We start from the raw sequence: 25,316 nt of genomic DNA, 5'->3' as shown, positions 1-25,316 counted from the left end.
CTCCTGCACACCTTCTGCTGGGGATGTGCCTGCAACCCAGGTACATGCCCTTGACCGGAATCGAACCCAGAACCTTTCAGTCCGCAGGCCAATGCTCTCTCCACTGAGCCAAACCGGTTTAGGCTCATGGGACTTTTTCTGTCACATGAAGTCCCTTCTCCAAGAACCTCCCAAATACCTAGAGAGTATTATGTTAAGCAAAACAAGCCAGTTGAAAAAAGACAAGCATCACATGATCTCACTCATATGTGGAATCCAATGAACAAAATAAACTAATGAACAAAATAGATCCAGAGACATAGAAGCATGGAACAGACTGGAATTTCAGAGGGAAGGTGAGGGTGGGTGGGAAGAGATCAACCAAAGAACTTGTATGCATATATATGTATAACTCACGGACCCTGACAATAGGGTCATGAAGGCCTGGGAAGGGGGATGGGGAAGGGCTAGATGGGGTCAATCAGGGGAAATAGGGGATAAATGCAATACTTTTAACAACAAATATTAAAAAAAAAAAAAAATAACCTCCCTTGCAGTGACCAAAATACCCAGCTATGAGTAAGCATGTGAAGGTGTGAACCACATCATCCTCTTTGGTCCAAATCCTTGATTTGGTATTATTATAAGTTGGAAAACAAAAGGAAACAGAAAGGACCTAATGTTTATTAAACACTTATTATGAGCCAGGTACTATGTGCTATGTTTAAAAAAAAAATCTCATTTAATCTCTAAATCAAACAAACCTGTGGGAGAATTAGACATTTAAAAAAAAAATCTTTACTAAAGAAGAAATGGTTAGGAAGTACTTTCCAATTACTTCAAGCATGAAAAGGAAAAAGTGATCCCAGTGTTTGCTAATGACACTCGCTATGTATAAAGGAAGAGAAAGCCTCTGCTTCTTTCGGGACTAACTTGTTTCACATTTACTTCCCTTCACCAAGTTCTTAAAACTAAAACTATAGTCTCCCTTTTCTCCAGACACAAATACAAATAGATCAAGCGTAGAAATAATCTTGACAAACATAGCTTTATATTAGAGACAACTGTAAATCATATAGTTGGTTAAAGCTTCCAGAAGCTGGGTTTTATTGAAAGGTCTTCCACCTCAAGGCAGGAAGTATTTGCAGGATTTTGTGGGAGGGGAGTTTATAACACAAGATCACACTTATTTTATTCATGCCATTCATAAATCACATCAGAGGCTAACATGATCTGGCATGTTCTTGCTTCAAAATTCCTATTTCTTCTTACCACACCCTTCTCTAATGCACCTATGCCATCTGAATGCTTGCATAACACTAGTGATTGGAAGCTGGAGAAAATTCATGCCGGAAAGCAAATATTAGTGCTTCTACTGAGGACTAAAGGGAAGGAACAGGTAAGATGTGTAGACAGCAGCCCTTAATAAAAGAACAAAGTCTCGTTAAGATTTTAGAACTTTAATCTAGAATTCTAATTAATTTATATTTTATTTCACTGGTGAAATTATATTATGCATATGCATGGCCATAAATGACTAACGTTTTTAAAACAAGCAAGAATTTGTTTCATGTTTCTAAGCACAGACTTTCTTACTATAAAAGCAAAGCAGTTAAAAAGAACTATTAATACTGTGATAGATATAAGGGCATTCAGGCCATTTCAGGCCATGCATCTAAGCATGCATACCAAATGTTTTCTAAGTCTTTTTTCCACATGGCAGACATGAACATTTTTTCCATGCCAATTTGTTTACCACCCAATTTTCATAAAGGCATTTTACAAACAGATGAGTCCATGCTGCATTGGACATGGGCGTTGTTTCCAGCTTCCCTCTATCAGAAGCAGCATGGCAGTGAACATTTCTGCAGTTACTCATGTAGTGCTAAATCACTACAAGATATAAAGGAGAGGGAAAATGGAATCATCGTTTCAACTAATAACTACAAAGGAAGATTTTGGCAAGAGGTGGGAGACTGCAAAAGGACAGGCCGCCAGCTACTGCCCGGAAGATGAAAGCCACTCCAGGATAATGGCTGGCCTTGAGGAACTACTCCAAGAATTCACTTGAAATCTTAGTCCTTGCATAAAGTTTTAAAATTCTCTGAGGTCCTTGTTTAAAGTTTAAAAGTCCTAAAACTTTTTAAGTAACTAAGGTATTGGAACCTTATGGACCGAGGGAACTTCGGTGCTGGCAAAAGCAAGAACAGCCCTGTGTCTATGCTAAGGACCTGGTTGAGTCACGTGCCCATAAAATAAGTAACCGATCAGCCATAAAGTAAGCAAATACCCTTCAGCGAGAGTAATTCATCTGGTTGATAAATTCCATAGTACTGGAAATATCCTTAGTAACAATAAAATTATTTTTTTTCTTTTTCTATTTGAAGCCACTATTAAACATTTTAGCTCGTTTTTCTCTTTTAAATTTGAATCTATAGTCAATTCTTAATTAGCCTGGGGTTATTTTTCAATTATGCTTCTCTTTTTTCCTCCTATTTTTTTCATCATTTCTTTTTGCAGACAACTGGCAAATGGCTGAATAAGAAATATATTTAGATTAGTAATTTCTGTTACTTTTGACAGTTCTGTGGAGAGAAGGGTAGGGGTGAAGTACAACTGAAACTGAAGACAAAATTAATTCTGATGACTGATGGGAGTAAAGAAGAAAATCAGGCTAAATTATAGATATTCACAAAATAGAACATATAGGTTCTTACTTTTAAGCCCATGAAGGCTAAAACTAATATAGAGGTGGAAAAAGCAAAGGAATGGGAATTCAAAATCAGAAGATCTTGGTTCCAGCTCTAATTTTGCCAGCTTCATGGTATGACCTTGGGCCAGTCATTTTTCTTCTAATCAGATTCCTCACTTGAATCTTAAAATCTGAGGTTTAATAAAAATTGCCTCAGAGAAATACCTTTAACAGATATCAATTTCTTTTTTTCTTTCTTTCTTTTTTGAATCATATATGCATGTTTATTCCAATACTGCTGGCAGAATGGGAGAGCAGCAAGTCATCCATAAAAATCTGCTCTGCAGCTCCCCAGAAGTCATCTGCTTAGTATATAGAGTAGGACAAATATTACACAGGAAAATATGAGTTATAGGTTTGGGGAAGTAGGGATTACAGGCCTGGGGAGGTAGGAGGCTGGGGTGGGACTCCACTGTTTGGGCAACAAGGTTGTTAATCTCTCCATGAGAATGGACCGAATTCCAAGGTTGACTCCCAGGTACACCAGAAGGTGGCGGGTTCGATTCCTGGTCAGGGCATGTACTCAGACTGCAGTTTCCATTATCGGTCAGGGTGTACTGGAGGCAACCAATTGATGCCTCTGTCTCTCACTCTCTCTCTTCCTTTAAAACCAATAAAGTTAAAGTTAAAAAAATAAAAAGGCTTTTTATGGCAATTTTTCTTTTGGGGGGAAAAAAAAAGCGCACTTCCTCACAAGTTTCTTTCAGGATTTATTTGCTCACTTTGTTTTTATATTTGGTAAGTTATCATTCAATTCATGTTAATTACTAACTTATTAATAATGAGGTTTAAATCGACAAGATTTCACTGGCTGGGCTAGTGAAAATGAGGGTTTTGGAAGAACAAACAAGTTTCAACACAGTCCATTCTCTAATACTTGGAAATTAAGAGAGTCATATGTCACTCCCGACCTTGTCACTTTCACCAAGTTCTGCAAAGCTCTGTTCAGGCACAACTCTCATGATGATAGTTAGCAGAATGGTATCACCTCAAATGGTATTACACGCTAACGTTATGTGAGTGAATTAATGAGTGAATTTAGGTAAGAAGACATCAATAAAAATGTAAGCCATTCTCACTGTCAGTACAGAGAGAGGATATTACAAACCTCATAATAAAGGAAGTAACAGACAGAAGGGAAACCTCATAACTACTGCCAAACTGTTCTCAGTCTCTGGAGAAAATCTGAAATGAAACCTACTTACTTTTTCTTGGGCAAACCATTTTTCCAGTACAAGAAGCCAGACCCAGGCTAATTTTTGAGGGTTGATGTCCTGTCCACATCTGAAAAACATAAAAAGGAAGAATTTCTAAACAAAGAATTTCTACTGACTTTTTCTCTTTTGCCATCCAACATTTAGATTTCAATGCTCAGTCTATTTTATTTTATTTTTAAAAATATCTTATTGATTTTTCACAGAGTTGAAGGGAGAGAGAGGGATAGAGTTAGAAACATCGATGAGAGAGAAACCTAGATCAGCTGCCTCCTGCACACCCCCTACTGGGGATGTGCCTGCAACCAAGGTATATGCCCTTGACTGGAATCGAACCTGGGACCTTTCAGTCCGCAGGCCGACGCTCTATCCACTGAGCCAAACCAGTTTTGGCAATGCTCAGTCTATTTTAAACCTGAACAGGCAAGATGTTCTAATGATAAAATTTTCAAATGTACATGGCAAATCAATAAAACTAGAATCAGAATAGAGCTAGCAATTTTAATAAAAAAGAAAAAAAGGTCTTAAACCTACCTCTACCTCCCTATCTAGTCTTTATTATTTTTAAACAAGCTATTACATAGAAAACCATTAAAGCAAAGCTATCTAAAGTATATTCTTGAAAACAGAAACTGAATCAACTGGTTTTATAGAAAAAAGGAACTTAACAAAAATTTATTTCTAACCCTATGCTACAAAGAGGGTTACAGGACCTCAAAAGCCTTTCTTTGATATTAGTAATTTAAATTAGACAGTAATAGGCTGGAACACAAATTTTAAGTACTATATTAACATATATAGAGTGGGGCAAAGGTAAGCTTACAGTTGTTCATATGGAAAATAATATAATAATTAATAAATAATATGGGAATAGACTGTTTCACATACTCACAACTATAAACCTACTTTTGTCCCCCATATATGTTAATACAGTACTTAATATAACATAATTGCCAAAGTAATGAAAATTGAGGGAAAAACTGAATAGTACATTTAATTCTTATACCATTAGTTATTAGCACTGTCAGAAAGAATTTCATTAAATATTTAGATAGAGAGCAATAGTTGTCAGTGGGCAAGGAGAGATTAAAATACAAAGAGGGATGCTCAGGGAGTGATGGAATTCTTTTGTGGTGATGAAAGAGTTGTGTATCTTGATTATAGAATTCTTTTGTGGTGATGAAATAATTGTGTATCTTGATTATAGTTACATGAATATCCATATGAATAAAGTTGCATAGAACTACACACATTAAAATGAATGCAGATCAAATCATAGTGAAAACGGAATTGTCTAGTTAACAGTCATTACCTATATTAATTTCCTGGTTTTGCTATTGTACTATTATGAGATGTCACAACTGGGGGAAGCTATTGAAAGGGTACTTTTTGTATGATTTTTGCACTTCTTGGAGTACAATTATTTTTTAAAAAAAGCTTTAAGTGATTTCACTCCCAGTAGTTTTGAAGTGAATTAATTCACATCAATTTCATAAGTCAGAAGAGAATAGGGTTTTTTTTGTTTGTTTTGTTTTTTTGAGGCAAAGAAAATGCTTTTCAATGCAGTCCCACCATCTACTTTAATGATAATAAACAAGAAATGGTGGTTCTATATACAATTTGCTGGCCAAGCTTAAGCACAGTTCCAAATGATAATTCAAGCCAATGTTAAGTAAGTAATAGGTATGTATTACAGAGGTAAAATTTCAGAGCATGTGAAATACACTCCCCCCTCTGCTAATTCTTCAGGTAGTCGTTGAGTGAGGCTCATGGACCAGCGCCCAAACATTGAACCTTGTGTCCCCTGCCCCGGGACTGCCTGCCAGGAAGAGAGATCCCTTACCTCAGCTGATGTGGACACACCACCAGCGCCTGTAGAATATCCTCCACCTTCTTGGGGACATCCCCTTCTGCCTCGTGTAGCTGAGGCACACATGCCTGTGCCAGCTCCCACTCTCCTCTCCGAAGGCACTCACAGAAAAATCCAAAAAGCTCCTTCTGGGAGGCGGTCTCCTCTTTTCCAAATGGATGATGCATTTTCCCAGCACAGAGTGCAGGGAGACAGAAAGGGATGAATCACGCAGAACACATGCTCAATTTTCTCCTTCGTGGATCACCTCCTATTAATCGTACACACCAGAGTGAGAGGAAATGGAAGGAGTTGTATTTAGACAATTAGTAACTACCAGCCCAACTGGTCACTGCAAGATCGATTTGACATGTTCCTGTCTTTGAGAAGTTACACCTTTCCCCCAAGGGTTGGGTCTCATCTCTCTACGAGCATCTAACATTCAATTAATATTAACGGTTGTATTATCCCGAGGCACAGCCCCTAAACTCCCCGTTCGCAGCTCCTCCGGAACTTTAGACGCAGCCCGGGTCCGAATCCCCAGGTGGTCGCCCCCTTAAGGGTGAGACATTCAGCAGGAACCCCCCTAGATGGAGCCCTCCCGTAAGGCAGAGGATTAGGGGTCCGGGGGGGAGTCCATGTCAGAAGTGGAGGGCGGTAGGGTGGGGGCGCAGGGACGCTCCCTGCAGGGGTCTTGGAGAGCGCCCCCGCCTTCTCTGGGGTGCCTGACACTCACCCGCCGCCGGTGCCCACAGCCACAGGGCCCCCAGCGCAGCCATGTTTCAGTCGGGTCAGGTGACAGGTCCCATGCGGAGCTTGCAAGGCGGGAGGCGGGGCTGACGATGCACAGCGGCCGCTCCTATTGGCCAATGGAAGGGAAGATGCAAATAAGGCGCCATATTTGTTTGGGTCACGTGACACCACCTCCAGGAACTAGGGAAAGCTCGGAGGCTGGGAGGGAGCGCCTCGCTACCTGGCTGAGGAACATTCCTTTTAGTTTTGACAATTCCTCTGCGCTCCGACTTCCGTTCCGCGTTCCGCGGCAGGAGCGGGTGGCGAAACAGTTCTTCCGCCCTCTTTTCTCCCTAGCGTTTGAAGGCAGCGTTTACTGAGCTCCAATCAGCGCTTTGCCAGGCCTTTGGGGGCGGGGGAGGGGGGGTGACCCAGAGCAAGACGTGAATCCCCCTTCATTTTTATTCTGCATACTTGGGCCCTTTTATAATCCCAGAACCCTACGTTCTGCATTTCCATTTTCTTCTGTTTAACTCTATTCATTTATTTGCTCATTTACTCGACCACCGTTAACTGAGCGGTGTGCTACGCTTTCGAAGCGGAACAAGTTGTGGTCCCTGTCCTCAAGGAGCTCAGTTTAGTCGAGTCAGGTGACAGGTCGAGGGACGCAGGTCAATAATAAAAAATAAAGTGGTCTACATTATAACATAGATAGAGTAAGGTGACCAGACAGTTCCAGCTTTTGGCGGACAGTTCCGATTTTTAACAATTTGTCCCGCGTCCCGCGGCGTTTTAAAATCGGGACTTTTTTTTTTTTAAACGCCGTGGGACGCGGCTGGAGCAATTTTATTTAGCATTGCCCAAACTATAAATCACTACCAAAGGGTGATGTAAAAAGCAAGCCAAAACAAACCAAAAGCTTCTTCCACAACCTCTCCTGTGTAGATGGATTTCCAGAAAACTAACCTAGTCTCAGATCCATTAAGCACTTTTTCAGTGTAGTGACAAATAAATAAGACACTTCAAGCAAGGTTTGTTCTGGTTTCATACACTTTTTGCTTATGTTCCCCAACCGCATTTTGATAGTCATTAGACTGAGAAACTGACGTTTATTTCAGAGTGTGAAAACTACAACTCCCGGCAAGCCGCGGAGCCGACCTGGCTCTGCCTGCCTATGATTGGATATTTCCCACGACGACGACCCAATCAGCGCTTAGGTTGTTGCTTTGCAGCATTTTCCGCGGGGAACTGAGTGATGGGTGGGGGAAACTTTGAAAGTTGGATGCTACAGACCCGGTACTGGAAAGTCTCATCTTGGGGGCAATTGTGGGGAATTGGGGTGTGCGCGTTATTTTCTGCTCCCTCTCTGGGCCTGTGGTATACATGTTGGGATAGCGGAGAATCTTTCTTGGGTGCAGGGCACGCCCCCTTAAGTCCATAGGAATCTTAACACGAACCCTGTCGCGGATCTGGGAGCTTCTTTTGCAAGTTTGCAAGGAAGCTGGGCCTTGTTGAAACTGTTCTTTTTTTAGGGGATTCTGCCGTGTTGTTTTTGCCTCTTCATGCCCACCCCCCTTTTACTTCCGGGCAGTTGGGGGGTCTAGACAGGAGAGCCCGTGTTTTGGGGAAGTTTAGGGCCTGCCCGTCTTCAGGGAGATAATGTGGAATTTGGAGTCAGATCCCTGGATTCGAATGCGGACTCCATCATATGCTAGCTGTTACAGACTGTGGAAGTTTTCAACTCAGTGCCTCCTTGTCTTTAATCTGTAAACTGGGGCAAAACATCCGAAGCGCTTGGAACAGTGTAGTGGGCGTAATAAGGGCTCAATAAATATTAGCTATTGTTACTTCACAGTTTTCATTGAACATCTAACAGGAGGCGTTTTCTTTCAATGAGGAGGAGAGGATTCAATCTCCAGGGTTGACTCTCTTCCATTCCCACTCACATGGGCGTATGCACACACATACAGAGCAGGAACTTACAGTCTTTGGTGGAAGAATCAAACATATAAGCCATAATAATACGTTAATTACCGGGCAAATATATGTACAAAGATGAGAACATTGGAGAAGAAGAGGCTGAGTTTGGTTAAAGCTTTGTGGAGGCAAGTCAGGGAGGCAGGATGGCTATGATTGCCTAACCTACCAATACACTGTGGTGGCTGGAGAGCAGGTCATGTGAGGCAGCAAATGATGTTTTGCTGAACAAACTGATAATGATGATTTACCTGGAGCCTTATGTGAAATCCTTCAACTTTCATTTCATTCCTATGGAGTAGATATTTGAAATTACCCTCATTTTACAGATGGATAAACTAAAACAGTGGGAGGTGAAGTAACTTTGCCAGGAAGGTCAGGATTTGGGCCTTGCAATCCGATGTAGTAATGAGAGGGAAAGGAGGAATCGATTTATGAAGCGTCTTAATCCTGAGGAACTTACCCTGAAGGGTTTCCATGGGCAGTTTTAAAGGATGAGAGTGACAGGATTGGAGCAACTTTCTAGGAAGCTACCTTGCACACAGTTTGGTGTGCCTCCCTGTCCACAGCACATTTAAATACCAATGGCAATATTTATTGCATGACTAGTTCTTTTTGTATACATTTCTTTTCAACTTTTACTGTGAGTTGCCGAAGGGGAGGGAATATGATTCTTGTATCCCAGAACTTAGCAGAGTGTGTGTTTAAAAAGTGCCTGTGGTCCTGGTGTGTGGCTTAGTTGGTTGGAGCGGGATTCAAATCCTGGTTGGAGTGTGTGTGTGTGTGTGTGTGTGTGTGTGTGTGTGTGTTTTGGAGAGGGAGGATGGATGTTTCTCTCTGCCCCTCTCTATAGAAATCAGTAGACATATCCTTGGATGAGGGTTAAAAAATGAAGTAAAATAAAATAAAGAGTGTCTGTAAGAGAGGCAAATGAATGGATTTTGCATATGTGTGTGAGGCAGTGAGTGACTAGAAGCAGCATGCAATAGTCCAGGCAACTGATGGGAGTGGCCTGAATAAAGGCAGAGTTAACAGAGGTAACAGAAGTGGTCATTGTTTTTTCTTTGTGTGTGTGTGTGTGTGTGTGTTAATATATTTTTTAATTGATTTCAGAGAGGAAGGAAGAGAGATAGAAACATCAATGACGAGAGAGAAGCATTGATCGGCTGCCTCCTGCAAGCCCTCACTGGGGATTGAGCCTGCAACCCAGGCATGTGCCCTTGACAGGAATCAAACCTGGGACCCTTCAGTGTATAGGCCAATGCTCTATCCACTGAGCAAAGCCTGCTAGGGCTGTGTGTGTTTTTTAAGATTTTAAACTGACTTTTAGAGAGGAAGAGAGATAGAGAGAGGAAAACATTGATCAGATAGTAAACATTGATGGATTGCTTCCTGCACACCCTCTACCAGGGACCGAGCCTGAAACCCAGGCATATGCCATGACCAGAAATTGAACCAGCAACCCTTCAGTACAACACAGGATCCTCAACCAAGCCACACTGGCCAGGACTGGAGCTGGCCATTGTTAAAGTCCAGGCAGTTTGGGGTTTACTGCTCTCCTTTTTTTTTATTTTTTATTTTTTTTTATTGAATGTATCCATCTAAATGGTGCCCTTTTGCAGAACTACCTGATCTGTAAAGACACTAGGCAATGACATAGCACATGTCACTTAGTAAAATTTCTTCTGCGGAAAGAGAAATGAGTACTGACAAGTTCCCACTAAGAGAATTGTGAGGGATGTATTCTGTGTTTGTGGGGAGGATATGAAAGAGAGAGAGATTTAATCTGATACGCAGAGATGATCTGATTCCGAGAATTTGGATAGAAATTTGGGTCATGGTATTGAAAATAAATACCCATATTCTCAGTATATATTTTTGTTTGAAAACTTTTCTGATAATTATACTGCTTTATCCCCTGGAACAATGAAGAGTGCCTGTTTCTATTCTAACCAGAGAGTTTTTTTTTGCCATCTCACTGAGGTACACAGCCTTCCTTTGCATACATTACTAAGGGAATCACAGTGATTCTGTTCTAGCACCTAGCATATGGGAGTGTGATCAGTTAGTATAGTAAGTGGGAGTGTGGGAAGCTAGTATACTGAACAGTAATTCAGCTTGTGAATACTGGCAACACCTGGGATAATAAAATCTCATTTGATTCAGACTCATAGAAGTTAAATATGATCATGGACTTGCAGTAGAGTACAAGATTAGTACAGGATAGACCTCAGAGTCAGACTTCCTGGATTTGAAGTTGGGAACCATCATTTACTGTTTCTGGTGATAATAGAATAGCTAAACATTCAAGGTTTTTGTTTTCTCATATGCAAAAGTGGGGTCCATAACCTTTCTTACAGGGCTGTTGAGAAGGTTAAATGTGCTATTTTATAGCAGCCGTGCCTGGCATAGTAGGCGCTCAATAAATTTATTATTGTTACAACTCAATGAAAGTAAAGACTTTCTAGGAGAGGTTTCAAACTATGCCTGGAAGGTTATTTATACATGCAAATTAATAAATGCATTGAAAATCTCAAGATGTTTTACAAATGTCAAGTGGCATTATTATATTCATGTAATAACTATCAAAGAATGGTGTGAACGGTATATTTTTATCTTGCCTTGTTTCTCTGTGTACTAGTATATGCTTCTCTGTATGTATGTGTGCCTTCCTTTATTTTATCAGTAATATTTTAAATACTGTACATTTCACTATGCACATGGAAACATTTGAAGAATTTTTTTTATTGTGTAAAGTGTTTTAGAAAGTAGCCATCAATTATTGCTTATGCTATTTTCTGATGCTTTTTCAAGGTGTGTTTTCCTCACTCCCCCACATATGGAGTCATGGGAAGCAAGAAACTGAGACGAGTGGGTTTATCACAAGAGCTATGTGACCGTCTGAACAGACACCAGATTGTTACCTGTCAGGTAAAATTTATTTAATTTTTTTTCCAATGAGAAACATCAAGTACAAATTAATTTTAAGTATACCTTAATAACTCTTTTAAGTAAATCTGAAATGTAAAAACTTAGGCTTGTAGAATAAAAAGGAATCTTGATGGTGTTTCTCTATAGACTAATTTTAAATGATGAGCCATGTAGGCTATACTTCCAAGTATGATTTCATTTATCTAGGTTTAATATTTTTACATTTTGGGGAGAAGGATGCTCATGGGATAAAGTGAAGTACACAAGTGCCTTTATTTGGGGTTCTAGAGAAGTTTCACCTACTTAAAATAAATCTTGTAATTACATGAGAAATATGACTCAAATGAGGAAATGGTATTCAAAATGGGTAATTCCTCTTAAAAGCAGGAGAAATTAATAGTTAGGATAATTTTCCTATTGATGGAATGAGAAAATGTATAGAGAAGATGTTGCAATTTTAAGCTCAACAGTGAAGCAAATCTCTTTTGGGTTAAGTGTGACTTAAGGTTTTAGATTAGGATTTAATCCTTTATAAGTCAGACTTTCAGAATATGTTGTAATTTTAAGATATTTCTTTGTGTGTTAAAGGTCTTTTTGGTTCTTCTGTTATATATTTAATAGTCTTTGTATTCATATTTTGAAACACCCTTAAAGGTATGAAATTTAACATTTCATTCCATAGTCAGTTTGGCTCTCTGTCAATTATCAAACACTTCCTCTGAATGATCTCATGTAGTTTAAGAAGAAACACATTTCCACCTGACACTTTCTGGATATTTGTGCCCAAACTTTTCAGGTACTAGTGCAGTGTTCAAACACAGATGGGTTGGATGCTGCTGTTTTGTGATGTTACTAAGTGAGTCCTTTGGCATATGCCAACTAAATAGAATAATTACAAGTTAAGACTATCATATGTTTTAGTTCAGGCGTATTTTGAAGGGCAAGTACTATAAGGATCACATAAATATTTGATCTGCAATAAATTTCACTTTTATCTACACATGGATAATAGCACTTGGATTTTTCCTTTTGATTCCACTATCTTTGTTTCATATATGTTTAAAATATTTTTCTTTATGTCTCTTTAGGACTTTTAAAAAAATCTTTATTGTTAAAAGTATTATATATGTCTGCCTTTTTCTTTAGGACTTTTTATGTCTTTCCCCATTGGAGCTTATGAAGATCACTGGCCTTAGTTATCGAGGTGTCCATGAACTTCTGTGTGTGGTCAGTAAGGCCTGTGCCCCACGGATGCAAACGGTATATTATATTTTAAAATTATGATTTGGTTATTATTTTTATTTTGATATTATTCTTCATCTTATTTGGGGTGAGGCAGAAACAAAAATAGAGATGAGTACCTCAAAAATATTGACTGTTACACGAGAGTTAGTTTTATAGTGAGAACATACCGGTATGTGAAAATTTATGTAGTTTATAGGCTCATGGAAGATAGTTCCTAATTATGGGAATGAGACAAAACAAAGTTTTTTTCCTTTGGAGCTAAAAGTGATATTTCAAATGGTCATCTTTCTCTTGTTTGTTTGGGTAGGATTTGTGGTCCTCTTGGTTAAATGTTAATATACAGTACTTCTAATTATAGCTTCCCCTATCTTTATACCATCATCACTTACTGTAAATCATAGGGTATACATATTAGGTTTGCATTGCTTCTTAGTTGAATAAATAATACTTAAAAACTTATCCTCACTCTTGAGAAGAGTAAAAGTCTTTTATAACATCAGGTGGTACTATTTTTTCATATTTTCTGTCACATGACTTTAGCTTTTCAAATTGTAAGTTTATGCATGGTAGAGAAGATATTGTTTTTCCAAGATAAGAGTTGCCTAATAGTCTGTTTAGTGATTTCAAAATGTATTTATTTATGTGGGTTGTAAATTACTTATTTTACTCTCTCATGTTGAAATTTGGTAGCTACTCAGCAATAAAGTAGAGTTCAATTCTGCAAATTAGGTAGTGTCATTTGAGACTTGTGAAACAATGGACGGTTTAAGTACTTTCTTTTGTTCAGCTTTAGCTTGTGATCTGAGGAAAATATCTTAAAGTCAGAGCAGGAAGAAGGAGAATTAGAATCGCAGTTGGGGTTTGGCACTACTACCGTGTTTCCCTGAAAATAAGACATCCTCTGAAAATAAGACTTAGCGCATGGAAAGATAAGACATCCCCTGAAAATAAGACCTAGTGCAACTTTGGGAGAAAAAATTAATATGACACTGTCTTATTTTCGGGGAAACAGGGTATTAGCTTTGCCAGTGATCTCTAGCTTTGGACAGCTCACTTTGAGCAGAGAAGTTAGAGTTAAAATAGTGAGATGGTTTTGTGACTAGATTCAGAATAACCTGCTATTATTTCAAAGGTTGTGAAACACCAGGAAAACCTTTTAATTTAAAAAAATATATATATTTTATTGATTTTTTTACAGAGAGGAAGGGAGAAAGATAGAGAGTTAGAAATGTTGATGAGAGAGAAACATCGACCAGCTGCCTCTTGCACACCCCCTACTAGGGATGTGCCCGCAACCAACGTACATGCCCTTGATTGGAATCAAATCTGGGACCTTTCAGTCCGCAGACCGAAGCTCTACCACTGAGCTAAACCGGATTCGGCAAAACCTTTTAATTTGATATTTTTAATTGTATGTAGTCAATATCTATGGCCTATTTCTAGTTAAGTAATAAGAGAGCATGGGCAAGAAATTCACTTTAGACTCCACTTACATCGTAACTTCATTTCCAATCCGATACCATTCCAAATGCCAATTCAGGAACTCATCTTTCCCTTTTGCTATAAATTCACTCTTGTAGCATTCTTTAGATTTGAGTCCTGCCTTAACATTGGCTTAGCCTTCGTTCGTTCCTTCAGTAAATATTTTTTTTGCCTATTTATTCAGTCATTTATTCTTTCCACCAATATTTATTGAGTCCAGCCATGTGTTAGGTACTTTGTCAGGTACTGGGGATGTTGTAGTGAGCAAGATTGATAAAGTTCCTGCCTTCCCGTAGCTTATAGTCTAGTGGGAGAAGTCAGACAATAACAAATAATTACATAAATATTTAGTTAATTGTAGTAAGTCCTGTGAAGAAGAAGTTCAAGGAGTCTTGAAACTTAATAATAACAGGAGACATTACTTAATTTAGGGAAGGGCTCCCACAAGAACCAACACTGAGGCCAAAACCTGAAGGATGAATGGGAGAGAGATAAGCAAAGGAGTTGGGAAGGGAGGTGAGAGGGGAGGACTTCCCAGGCAGAGGGTCCAGCCTGTGAAGGAAGCAGAATGGTGCTTGCATGTTCATAAAATCGAATTGGTGTGAATGGAATGCAGCGGTGAGGAAGAGAATGGCAGTAGATGAAGTCAAGGAGTAAGCAGGAGTCAGATCGTTAGGGTCTGCAGACAATGTTAAGGATTTTGGACTTTATTCTGGGAACATTGAGAAGCTATAACAGGGTGTAATTTAATGTATTTTTAGAGACTCAGTTTTGAACATAGGTGATTGAAAAGGAGCAAGATATATTTGTGAATAATAGTTAGGTATAATATCTATTAACATTTTCCAGAAAGAAAGTGATTGTGGCCTGGGTTATTAGTGTGGTATTAATGCAGATTTTCTAATGTTAATTAATATGAGAGAGACTGAGGAGGTGGAATGCATAGGATTTGGTCATTGTCTTTGGATAGTGTTGAGTACAGGAAAGTGTCAGATGATTCCTTGAGTTTTGCTTTGAGAAACAGGGTGGTACCCTTTTCCGAGATAAGGGATACTGGAAGAGGGTCAGGTTTGAGGAAGTCAGATCATGAATTCAGTTTAGGGCTTGTTGAAATTAAGGTGCCTTTGAAACTTTTGAGTGGAGATGTGAAGTAGGCAGTTAAATGGAGGTTGGGGCAAAGGTAGGTTTCCAATTGTTCAAATAGAAAATAAAACAATAATTAATAAATCATATAGAATAAGCTTTGTTTTTAATGTACTCACAACTGTAAAGCTACTCTTGCCCCAACCTGTATATGGACATGGAGCTTGGAAGAAAGGTCTGCATTAGAAAGATGCATTTGGGAGTCTCAGTGTAAATATGGTAGTCAAAGCCATGGGAATGGATCAGCAATTCCCTGGGAAGTTTTTGTAGTTAGAAGGTTAAGTATATCCAAGTCCTGACTAAGACCAAGTCCTGATGGAAGCCAACATTTATGTATTTGTTATTATTTTTAAAAAGTATTTTTATTGATTTCAGAGAGGAAGGGAGAGAAAGAGAGAGATAGGAACATCTATGGTGAGAGAGAATCATTGCTTGGCTGCCTCCTGCACACTCCACACTGGGGATCAAGCCCGCAACCCAGGCATGTGCCCTGATTGGGAACCGAACCGTGACCTCCTGGTTTATAGGTCGACATGTAACCACTGAGCCTTGCTGGCTGGGCGAGTGAAACCAACCTTTAAAGATGAGCTTAGACAATAATGAGTCTGAGAGGAAGCAAGTATCAAAGTAGAAGAAAAGCAGGCGGGATGTTGTATCACCGTATTACTCTGTCTCATTTATTCACATACTGTTATTTCTGGAGTTTTGGTCTTTTAGTTTATTTTATTCTCTCTCTCTCTCTCTCTCTCTCTCTCTCTCTCTCTCTTTTTTAAATGAGAGTAAAAAATCTATTGTTCTAATAATTACACTTGTAATTGCAAGTGAAGCACTTTAATGCTGACAGAGGGGGCTGCCTTTGCATATTTGACAGAGTGTCCCCACCCATGTCCACCCACATTGCCTGGTTATGGATTGTGGGTAAGATTCATGCATTTTTAAATCAGATGCAAGTCATACAACTTTGACAGTAGTTTTTCTAATTATTTTATGTGCCTGTATATAACCTTAAAAAATCTGTGGTAATCCATGGTTTAACTGAAATAAGAATTCAATAGGTAAAGTTAGAGAAGAGTTGTCACATTTATGGCTCATAAATATTAGTATGTTGGTCTTCCTACATCCTCACAGGGGCAGAAGAGCCTTGGATTTGAGACATTGATTTATTAAATTGTAAACTTTAAGTGGGTAGACTTTGTATATTTGGCTTACCATGTACATGTATTTCGAGAGCTAATCACAGTATATGGCCTCAGTAGGCCCTCTAATTTATTGAATGAATGCATTTTTATGGTTTCATTTCATTCATAAAAATGAAAAATTTAATTGTAGAGATTGCAAGAGGCAAGTATACTCATACGTGACCAGTGGGCAGGTAATCACGTTAATCACATCTGCAAAGGTTCTTTTTCCAAATAAGGTGGCGTTCCCAGGTCCCCAGGATTGGATGTGGATATTTCTCAGCCTGCCACACCTGCCTTTTAGCCACTCCCCACCAACCAATGACAGCTTGATCATGTCATTCTGTTGCTCTTAGCATAAACTCTAAACAAGGCTCTTTATGATTTGGCCCCTACTTATTTCTCCAGCCTCATTGCCTTTCATACCACAGCCACACGCCATCTTTCAGCTGTTCTAAATGAAGTCTTTATTGTTTTGTTGGTTTCCATGTCCTCCTTTCATTGCTTTAAAAAAAAAAAAAAATATATATATATATATAGATATATATATACTATATATATATCTATATAGATATAGATATAGATATAGATATATATAGTATATATATATCTATATATATATTATTGATTTTTTACAGAAAAGAAGGGAGAGGGATAGAGAGTTAGAAACATCAATGAGAGAGAATCATCGATCAGCTGCCTCTTGTACACCCCCTACTAGGGATGTGCCTGCAACCAAGGTACACGCCCTTGACCGGAATCAAACCCGGGACCTTTCAGTCTACAGGCCAATGCTCTATCCACTGAGCCAAACCGGTTTCGGCTTTTATTGCTTCTTGACCGTTCTTTGTACATTTTTCTCTCTGGCAGGAAATGCACACTTCCTTTGCTTGTCCAACAGCTTTTCAGATTTTAGCTTTTAGTCCAGCTCTTCCAGGAAGTCTTCCTGGATTATACAATCCAGGTCAGGTGTACTGTCTTTATGCCTCCACTTTCCCTTTCACAATATCTCTTATTAATTGTATAGAAATTGTCCAATTTCTAGTCCTGATGGTTGACTATAAGAACTGTGAGGGAAGGGGCTGTCTGTTAAATCATATCCATGTCATCTAGTCAGTTCCTGGCAAAGAGTAAATATTTGTCAAACAAACAAATAATAGAGGATAAAAAGATGGAATTGGCATTCTAACTGATTCAGTTTGAGGTTTGGAGTTGGTTTATGTTTTTGAGTAGATATGGAGGTTGAAAAGAAGTTAATCTTTTTCTTGTTCAGGCTTTTGAGATAAAGGCACGGAGGTCTGCTGTTGTCTCGCCAGCATTCTTACCTACAACTCTTTCTGCTTTGGACGAAGCCCTGCATGGCGGTGTAGCTTGCGGATCCCTCTCAGAGGTAAAGGAGACACTTTCCCGGCCTTCTTTTTAATAACTATTACTCTCAGCAGGAAAAAAACTTAGTTAAAAAAACACATTCTTTCTTGAATATTAATCTGAATTAAATTATAAGCACCCAGGATATGGTTTTCTACTCAGTGTCTAGTATAGTTGCTCTGCAACAAGATGTTAAAAAAAAAATCCTTGTTGACTGACTGCTCAGCTTTGGTTGCTGTTTGTTTGAATTAACTTGGAAAGAGTTGAATATTATGAAATAATATTAAACAATTTGGAGGAATTAAAAAAGAATCACTAACTTAGTGTATTAGGAAAGAAAATTTGCAATTTTACTGGCATGTGGGAAAATTACAGTGTTGCACTGAAATGAGCTATATTTATTTCCTGCTGAGGATAGAATTTGGTTGCAGGAAGTGATAGATCTTAGTTATATACTGTTGCATAACAAATTACCTCAAAACAACAAAGAGCACTTACTGGTTTTGTTTCTTTGGGAATGGCTTAGCTTGGTGACCTTGGCGAGGAAAGCAGCGTCTGGAGGCTTGGTGGGGCTGGCGGCAGTTTCCACGGGGACTCACTCAGGACTGGGAAGTTGGTTCTGGTGTTGACAGCAGGTCTGGGTTCCTTCCCAGGCTGCTTGAGCCTTCTCATGACATGAGGGCTGATTTGAGGGCAACAGGATGGATGATCCAAAAGAAGGCAAGATGCAATTGGCCATGCCTCTGATGACTTGACTGTGGCAGTTACACATCATTACTTCTGCCACATTGTCTTCGTTGGAACTGAGTCAGTAAGTCCAGCCCAAGTTCAGGGAAAGGGAAATTAGGCTCTACCTTTGAAGGACGAAGTGTCGAGAAAGGATCTGAAGACATTTAAAAACCAGTTCTTTTCCTTGAAAACTGCATTGGTTTGCCCACTGGTCCTGATGTGGTGGATTGATAGACTATGTTTACCAATACACTCCTGAGGGACTTTTTACCTGAGAGTTCCAGGGGTGTAGATACTTTAAGCAGACTTCTAAACAGGACACTTACATGCCGATAGCCATACATCTAACTGTAATTTTTTTCCCCTTAAAGATCTAAAACCCTGTTTTAGATACAAAACTATATCTTATTTCCTGTCTTTCAGAAAGGATTAAAAAAGGTGTGTACTATGCCTAGTATTTGTCTATTAGATAGTTGGTAAATGAATGAGTGAAGTAACCTTTAAAAAAAATAAAATTAGAACCTGCTGTTGCAGAGTACCGCCACCAGATGGTGCCAGAATTCTATTTTATATAACTTTTGTGATTTAGTTGGATTTTTGCTTGAAAAAGTTTAAAACAATAGTGATCCACAGTTATAAACTTATTTAAATAACAAAAAGTTGATGTAAGGCAGATTAGCCAATAACTACTTCTTGTTTCTTAAGTTTTAGAATAATTTTCAATACATTACACTCAGTTTTTATCAATTCTTTCTGAAGCTGTATATATGTTTTAATCGATTTTTTTACAGAGAGGAAGGGAGAAGGATAGAGTTAGAAACATCGATGAGAGAGAAACATCCATCAGCTGCCTCCTGCACACCCCCCACTGGGATGTGCCTGGAACCAAGGTACGTGCCCTTGTCCGGAACCAAACCCGGGACCCCTCAGTCCGCAGGCTGACGCTCTATCCACTGAGCCAAACCAGTTTCGGCTCAAGCTATTTTTAAGTGTTGTTTTTTTTCATGATCTGCTGAGCTGAATTGGAATAGAAATCTCTGACAATTAGTGGCAAATTCTCTAATTTTTGTCTCAGCCAAAGGCAGCCCCTTCCATCTTCTTGGGAATTGTCAGCTGAATCTAGAAGTATTTCTGTTTACTTTTTATTAAAAAACAAAATATTTATTTTATGTATACAGATTTAAGTATATCCTGCTTGTGTAAGTTGTGAACTCCTGGAGCCCATGAGCTAATATAAGAAGCAGAACAATACCCAAACCATTGAAACTAGCTGTGGACTCCTCCCTGATCTTTGGCCTTCTGTTGGGAGAAAACCTCCATCCTGAATTTCTGCCATTCTCTATTCCCCCCCCGTAGTTTCCTTTACCTTTACTACCTATATACATTAGAGATACAACATTTTACTTAGTTTTGCTGATTTTTGAGCTCTATGAAGTCATATATCTGTGGTTAAGTCATATAGTATCTCTCCTCTCTGCTTCTTTAACTTAGTATTGTTTTCTAAGATTTATCCATGTTGTTGCAGGTAGCAAGAGTATAAGTCACTGCTGTATCACATACCATTTTGAAAATATGCTACAATTCACTTATTCCTTCTCTTGTGAGGGAACATTTGGATTGCTTCCCGTTTGCTCCTAATGTAAACAAGTTCTGTGAACCTTGCACATATCTCCTGGATCATGCGTACAGATATTTCTTTGGCGAACTACTTATTGCCCAGTGGTCAGATCTGGCTCACTCCCCTTTTTTGTAAATAAAGTTTTATTGGAACATAGTTATTCTCATTTGTTTACATTTTGTCTGTGACTATAGGCAGAGTTGAGTTAGTTGTGACAGAGGCCTCATGGTCTACAAAGCCTAAAATATTCCTGTCTGGCCACTAGGGTATCTACTAGGTGAACCAGTTAATAATAGCGGATTTTTGTAATCAAAGAAAACACAATAATTTCAAGAGAAACATCAAAAGGGCTTTATTCAAAGTAATGTCCATTGCTAGCTACACATTTCCCCATCTTTCAGGTAATTTGTGGATACCATCCCAATAGAACTTTTGTTTTGAGGCAAACCATTTAGAGACCCAATTTTTCATTTCTTTGCACGACATGTATCTTTATCCAATGATGCTTGTAATTGTTTGTCTTCAAACTTTTTTGGTTGATCTGGATGTTCTTTGTCTTTCACATCAAAATCATCACTTTTAAAGCATTTAAACCAGCGTTCACAAGTATCTTGAGATGGAGCATGTTCACCATAAGCTTCCTGAAGTATATGATAACTTTCAGCAGCACTTTTCTTCAAAATGAATTAAAATTTCCTGCAAATGCTCTTTTTTCGGTATGAAATTCGACATTTTTAAGTGTAAAAATATCAATGATGTTTTTTGACATGTGAAGTTTTGAAGCTTGTTGTCAATACAACAAAATAGCATACATATCAAATCGCATATATATCAACATATATGTAACTCCATCCATTGAAAAAAATCCTCATTATTAACCGGTACAGTTAGTATATAGTGCTTGTTTACTATACTGCTTGTTTTCTTATACTTTCCCCTTTGATCTTTGAATAACCTAAACTTCAGGAACTTCTAATATTATTGCTATCGCAGGGTATAGTATTTATATTACAGTATATGCCATTTGTTTTTTCAAGTCATCAAAATAGCTCATTTAAAGAATATGACTTTTCTACTTAATTAATTTTTTAAATGAATACCAGTAATTCTTTTACTTTAGGAGTGTTTTTATTATATGTTTTTAAAGTTGTTGTATATCTAATGTTTTTGTATCTATATATTTATATATTATTTTTGTTATACATTGCTGTTTAACAAATCATTTCAAAACTTAGTGCCTAAAAACAACAATAAATATTTCTCTTACAGTTTCTGTGAGTCAGGAATTCAGGAGCGGCTTAGTTAGGTGTTTCCTGTTACAGTCTCATGAGGTTATGAGGTCAAGATATTGGCTGAAGGCCCCGCTCTCTGAAAACTTGGCTGGCGCTGGGGGAGATGCTTTCGAGATGGCTTCCTTACGTGGCAGGGGAGTCTGTGCTGATTGTCAGCAGCGGGACTCATTGTTGGCTGCATGAACCTCTCCACGGGGCTGCTTGAGTGTCTTCCTGACGTAGCCTCTGACTTTCCCTAGAGCAGGTGGTCTCTGAGAACAAACTATAAACAGCACTGTCTTTTATGGCTTAGCCTTGAAGTTGTAGACCATCACTTCTGCATGTTTTGCTGCTCACACAGGCATATCCCATACAGTGTGTGAGGGCGTGACTACCAAAGTGAGGATCACAGGGTCCTTCTTAGAGGCTGGCTGTCATTATACATGTGTTTGTGCATTTATATACCTACTAGAGGCCCAATGCACAAAATTCGTAGGCCTTCACCCGGCTGTCGGCACTGGCTTCCCTCTGGTATCTGGCACCCTGGCTTCCCTCAGACCGCCAGCAGGCACCCGGGACCCGGGCTTTCCTTGCAGAGGGAGGCCCTGCCCACCTGCCACAGCCCACCGCTTGGTCACAGCTTGCCTTAGACCTCCCAACTGCAGTGGCTTGCCTCAGCCCTTGTAGCTCTGGCTTCATCTGGAAGGTCTTCCAGAAGGAGGTCCGGTCTAATTAACATGTTACACTTTTATTATAGATGTATGCATGTATGTGTGTATGTGTGTATGTGTGTGTGTTTAATTTATTGCCTCTCTCTTCCTTGAGATTCTGTAGTAGGCAGGATTTTGAAAATGTCCTACTGATGTTCTGCTGTGACCCCTGTAATCTGTGAATGCGATGAGATAGTGCTCCCACGGTTATGGTCTGTTATATGTCACAGTTGACTCTAAGATTGGGAGATTATCCCAGTCTAAGCCCATGAGCCCTTAAGAGCAGTGAGTGTTTTCTGGCTAAAGAAGAGGGGGAAGCTAGAAAGATTCAAAACATGAGGATCCAAAACATGAAGGAGGAAGGGGCCATGTGAGAAGGAATGTAGGAGGCCTCTAGGTGCAGTGAGCAGCTATCAAACGACAGCCAAAACTGACACAGGATGCTCAGACCCACAGCTGCAGAGAAGACATTTTGCCAATGACCTGAATGAGCTTGGAAGGTGATTCTACACCCTATCCACCCCTCTCCCCCCCAACCTCCACATAGAATCCTAGCTCAGCTGACATTTCTTTTTAAAATAAGTTTTTAAAAAAATACATTTTATTGATTTTTCACAGGAAGACAGAGGGATAGATAGTTAGAAACATCGATGAGAGAGAAACATCAATCAGCTGCCTCCTGCACACCTCCCACTGGGGATGCGCCCGCAACCAAGGTACATGCCATTGACTGGAATCGAACCCGGGACCCTTCAGTACACAGGCCGATGCTCTATCCACTGAGCCAAACCAGTTTCGGCTCAGCTGACATTTTGGTTTTGGCCTTGGGAGATTGAGTGGAGAACCAGGCCAGCCCATCAGGACTGTTAACCTACTGATCTGTGAGATAATAAATGGGTGTTGCTTTAAGCTTTTAAGATTGTGATAATTAGTTATATAGCAATGGAGAAGGAATACAGATATCAATGGAGTTGTCTAATGAATTGCATTGCACACTCTTTGTTTCTGGTTAAGAGGTCAAGCCTAGAGTCGCAGCCATCAGGCGGAAGGTAGATGCTGTGGAGGTGAGGGATAAGGCAGCTGGTTGAGTCAGCTTAGACTGGGCCTGGAGATGACTGAGGGAGGAAGAAAAATCTGGAAATATTCTGCTGTCATTTGTATGGCTGCTCCTTCCTGACTCTAACGTCGAAACCCCCTGATTTATGTATCATCGGTTTTGATTTATGAGAACGTCATTGAATCTGTGTATATTCAGTTACAGACCAAGATTTAAAGTGGCGCTAGAGAAGCGCTGCTCCAGCCAAAAGCAGAAGCCGTAGAGGAATATATGAGCAGATAATTCTGCATCTGTTATAAGTGAACATTGGTAGCAAAGATATGTTTCAAGTTTAAACGTTAAAAATTTACATTATGTGGAGATCACACCATGTGATGGCGGCTTTGCCATATGAGAATAATAGAGATCAGACCAGTGTTTCTCAATCCTTTTTTCATTATTGCCCCCTAAGGAGCTTTATAGACTTTTCCCCCTTAATCATCCCTGCCATGCCTTGAGATTTAAATACTTCACATATACTGTATCTTAGTTTACATACTGTATGTATATCAAAACCAAGTTTTACCCTTGGCTAGTATCACTCTTCCTGAGAATGCCTAATGAAGATGCTAATGTGATTAGGTAAATTTAAGGCTGTGTTTAAAGGAAATCCTCAGAAAAGGTGTTTTTGTATTGTAACCCAGAGATTACAGGACTGGAGAACTGGCCTAAGCTCAAGTTAGCAAGAAGAGATGTAACATCTATATATCTTAGTTCAAGAGTCCCTCTGGGAGAGTAAACCCGGGAAGCACTGCCAAATCTTTATAGCATTTGAGTCCTGATTAGATCCTCGCTCTAAGTAATAAGAAAACTGTAGCACATTTCTACATTATTTGCTTTGTTCATGATTGCAGCAGACCTGGAGTCCTTGAGTGAGGCATTTTTGCTTTGGAAATGGCTATCCTGAACCAAAAAGGTAGAGGCAAGATACCAGAGTCCTATTTTGGCATCCTAAACTTTCCTCCGAACGGTTAAATATGACAGTTCTTTTTCTTTCTCTTCGGCAGAGTGAGGTATGGCCTATAGGATCTCAGGGGTTGTAAACTCAAATTCCTACAAAAGCCAGACACGTAATAGAAATGCATACACAGTGAAGTGTAATATATAATTGTTTCGTTGGTCAATTTTGGTTGCTTACACTCTTACAGCAACAGCAGAGTTTGCCTTTCTTGCTCATAGGTCTGCAGGCCGGTCAAGGTGGGTCTCATCGTCTCCTTCAGCTGAAGGAGGGGTCAGGTCAGCTCTGTGTACAACAGTAGCAGCAGCAGGCACACTAGGAGAGATTTCTAATTGGGGTTCCTTGGCTATACTGTTTTGAACAGGCATCTGCAGGAGTTTAGCATATGTGGTTGATTGGATTATAGTTTCCAATTTTTCACTTACTCACTGATTTGACATCTTTTTCCATGAAGGTTTTGTAAAATCTTTCATATGGAACATGCTAATTGAGTGTTAAATGAATGATTATAATGGTTGATACTGTTCATTTTTTTTTAGATGTGAATCTTGGGGCCCTTGTCATTTCCATGTCCTCTTGCCTTGTTTTCGGATTTGTTTCCCTGCCTTCTCTTTTTTGCTCCCTTCCCATTTACTTTAAAAACAGCAATTGTCAATATGAAATAAGAGGGACTGGTAGAGAGAGCCCAAGATATAAAATCTTCCACATGTTGGTGTAAAGTAATTTAAGATCAATGTTTCTTTTACAAGGCAAAGTAAAGGCTACCTGGCCTTTCTGAGCTTTTTGTTTGTTTTAAGATTTAGAGATAGTTATTAATTTATTTTTCAAAAATAAATCTTTATTGTTCATATTATTACAAAAGTTCCTCATTTTTCCCCCCTCCACCAGGTTCCCACCCCACCCTCTGCCCTTCTCCCACCCACCACTGTCCTCATCCATAGGTGCACAGTTTTTGTTCAATCTCTTCCCGCACCCCCCACTCCTCTTTTCCCCGAGAATTGTCAGTCCACCCCCATTCTGTACCTCTGATTCTATTATATTCAACAGTTAATATTGTTCATCAGGTTTTTTAATTCCCTTGGTT

The 25,316-nt window shown here is 39.3% G+C and overlaps 2 protein-coding genes across 10 annotated transcripts in view; one reads left to right on the top strand and one right to left on the bottom strand.

The window, feature by feature from the left end:
- Window positions 1–6,665, bottom strand: part of ZFYVE26 (zinc finger FYVE-type containing 26) — a 63,231-nt gene extending 56,566 nt beyond the window's left edge. For all 7 annotated transcript variants that reach the window (XM_036433382.2, XM_045579429.1, XM_036433411.2 and 4 more), the window contains exons 1-3: window positions 6,531–6,665; window positions 5,789–6,065; window positions 3,937–4,015 (exon numbers count right to left, since the gene is read on the bottom strand). In XM_036433382.2, the coding sequence (XP_036289275.1) occupies window positions 3,937–4,015; window positions 5,789–5,982 (273 nt within the window). In that variant the 5' untranslated portion in view covers window positions 5,983–6,065; window positions 6,531–6,665. The remainder of the gene's footprint in view (window positions 1–3,936; window positions 4,016–5,788; window positions 6,066–6,530) is intronic.
- Window positions 6,666–7,710: 1,045 nt separating this feature from the next.
- The window catches only part of RAD51B (RAD51 paralog B), a 576,378-nt gene continuing 558,772 nt past the window's right edge, over window positions 7,711–25,316 (top strand). For 2 of the 3 annotated variants that reach the window (XM_045579413.1, XM_045579411.1), the window contains exons 1-4: window positions 7,712–7,822; window positions 11,318–11,434; window positions 12,581–12,694; window positions 17,756–17,872. In XM_045579413.1, the coding sequence (XP_045435369.1) occupies window positions 11,351–11,434; window positions 12,581–12,694; window positions 17,756–17,872 (315 nt within the window). In that variant the 5' untranslated portion in view covers window positions 7,712–7,822; window positions 11,318–11,350. Of the gene's footprint in view, window positions 7,823–11,317; window positions 11,435–12,580; window positions 12,695–17,755; window positions 17,873–25,316 lie in introns of all 3 variants that reach the window. The other variant, XM_045579409.1, reaches the window with a different exon arrangement.

This window comes from Pipistrellus kuhlii, unplaced genomic scaffold, assembly GCF_014108245.1.
Source record: "Pipistrellus kuhlii isolate mPipKuh1 unplaced genomic scaffold, mPipKuh1.p scaffold_m20_p_1, whole genome shotgun sequence".
Lineage (NCBI taxonomy): Eukaryota > Metazoa > Chordata > Mammalia > Chiroptera > Vespertilionidae > Pipistrellus > Pipistrellus kuhlii.
The sequence above is the reverse complement of the archived record's forward strand: the minus strand, read 5'-3'. Positions and strand labels throughout refer to the sequence as shown.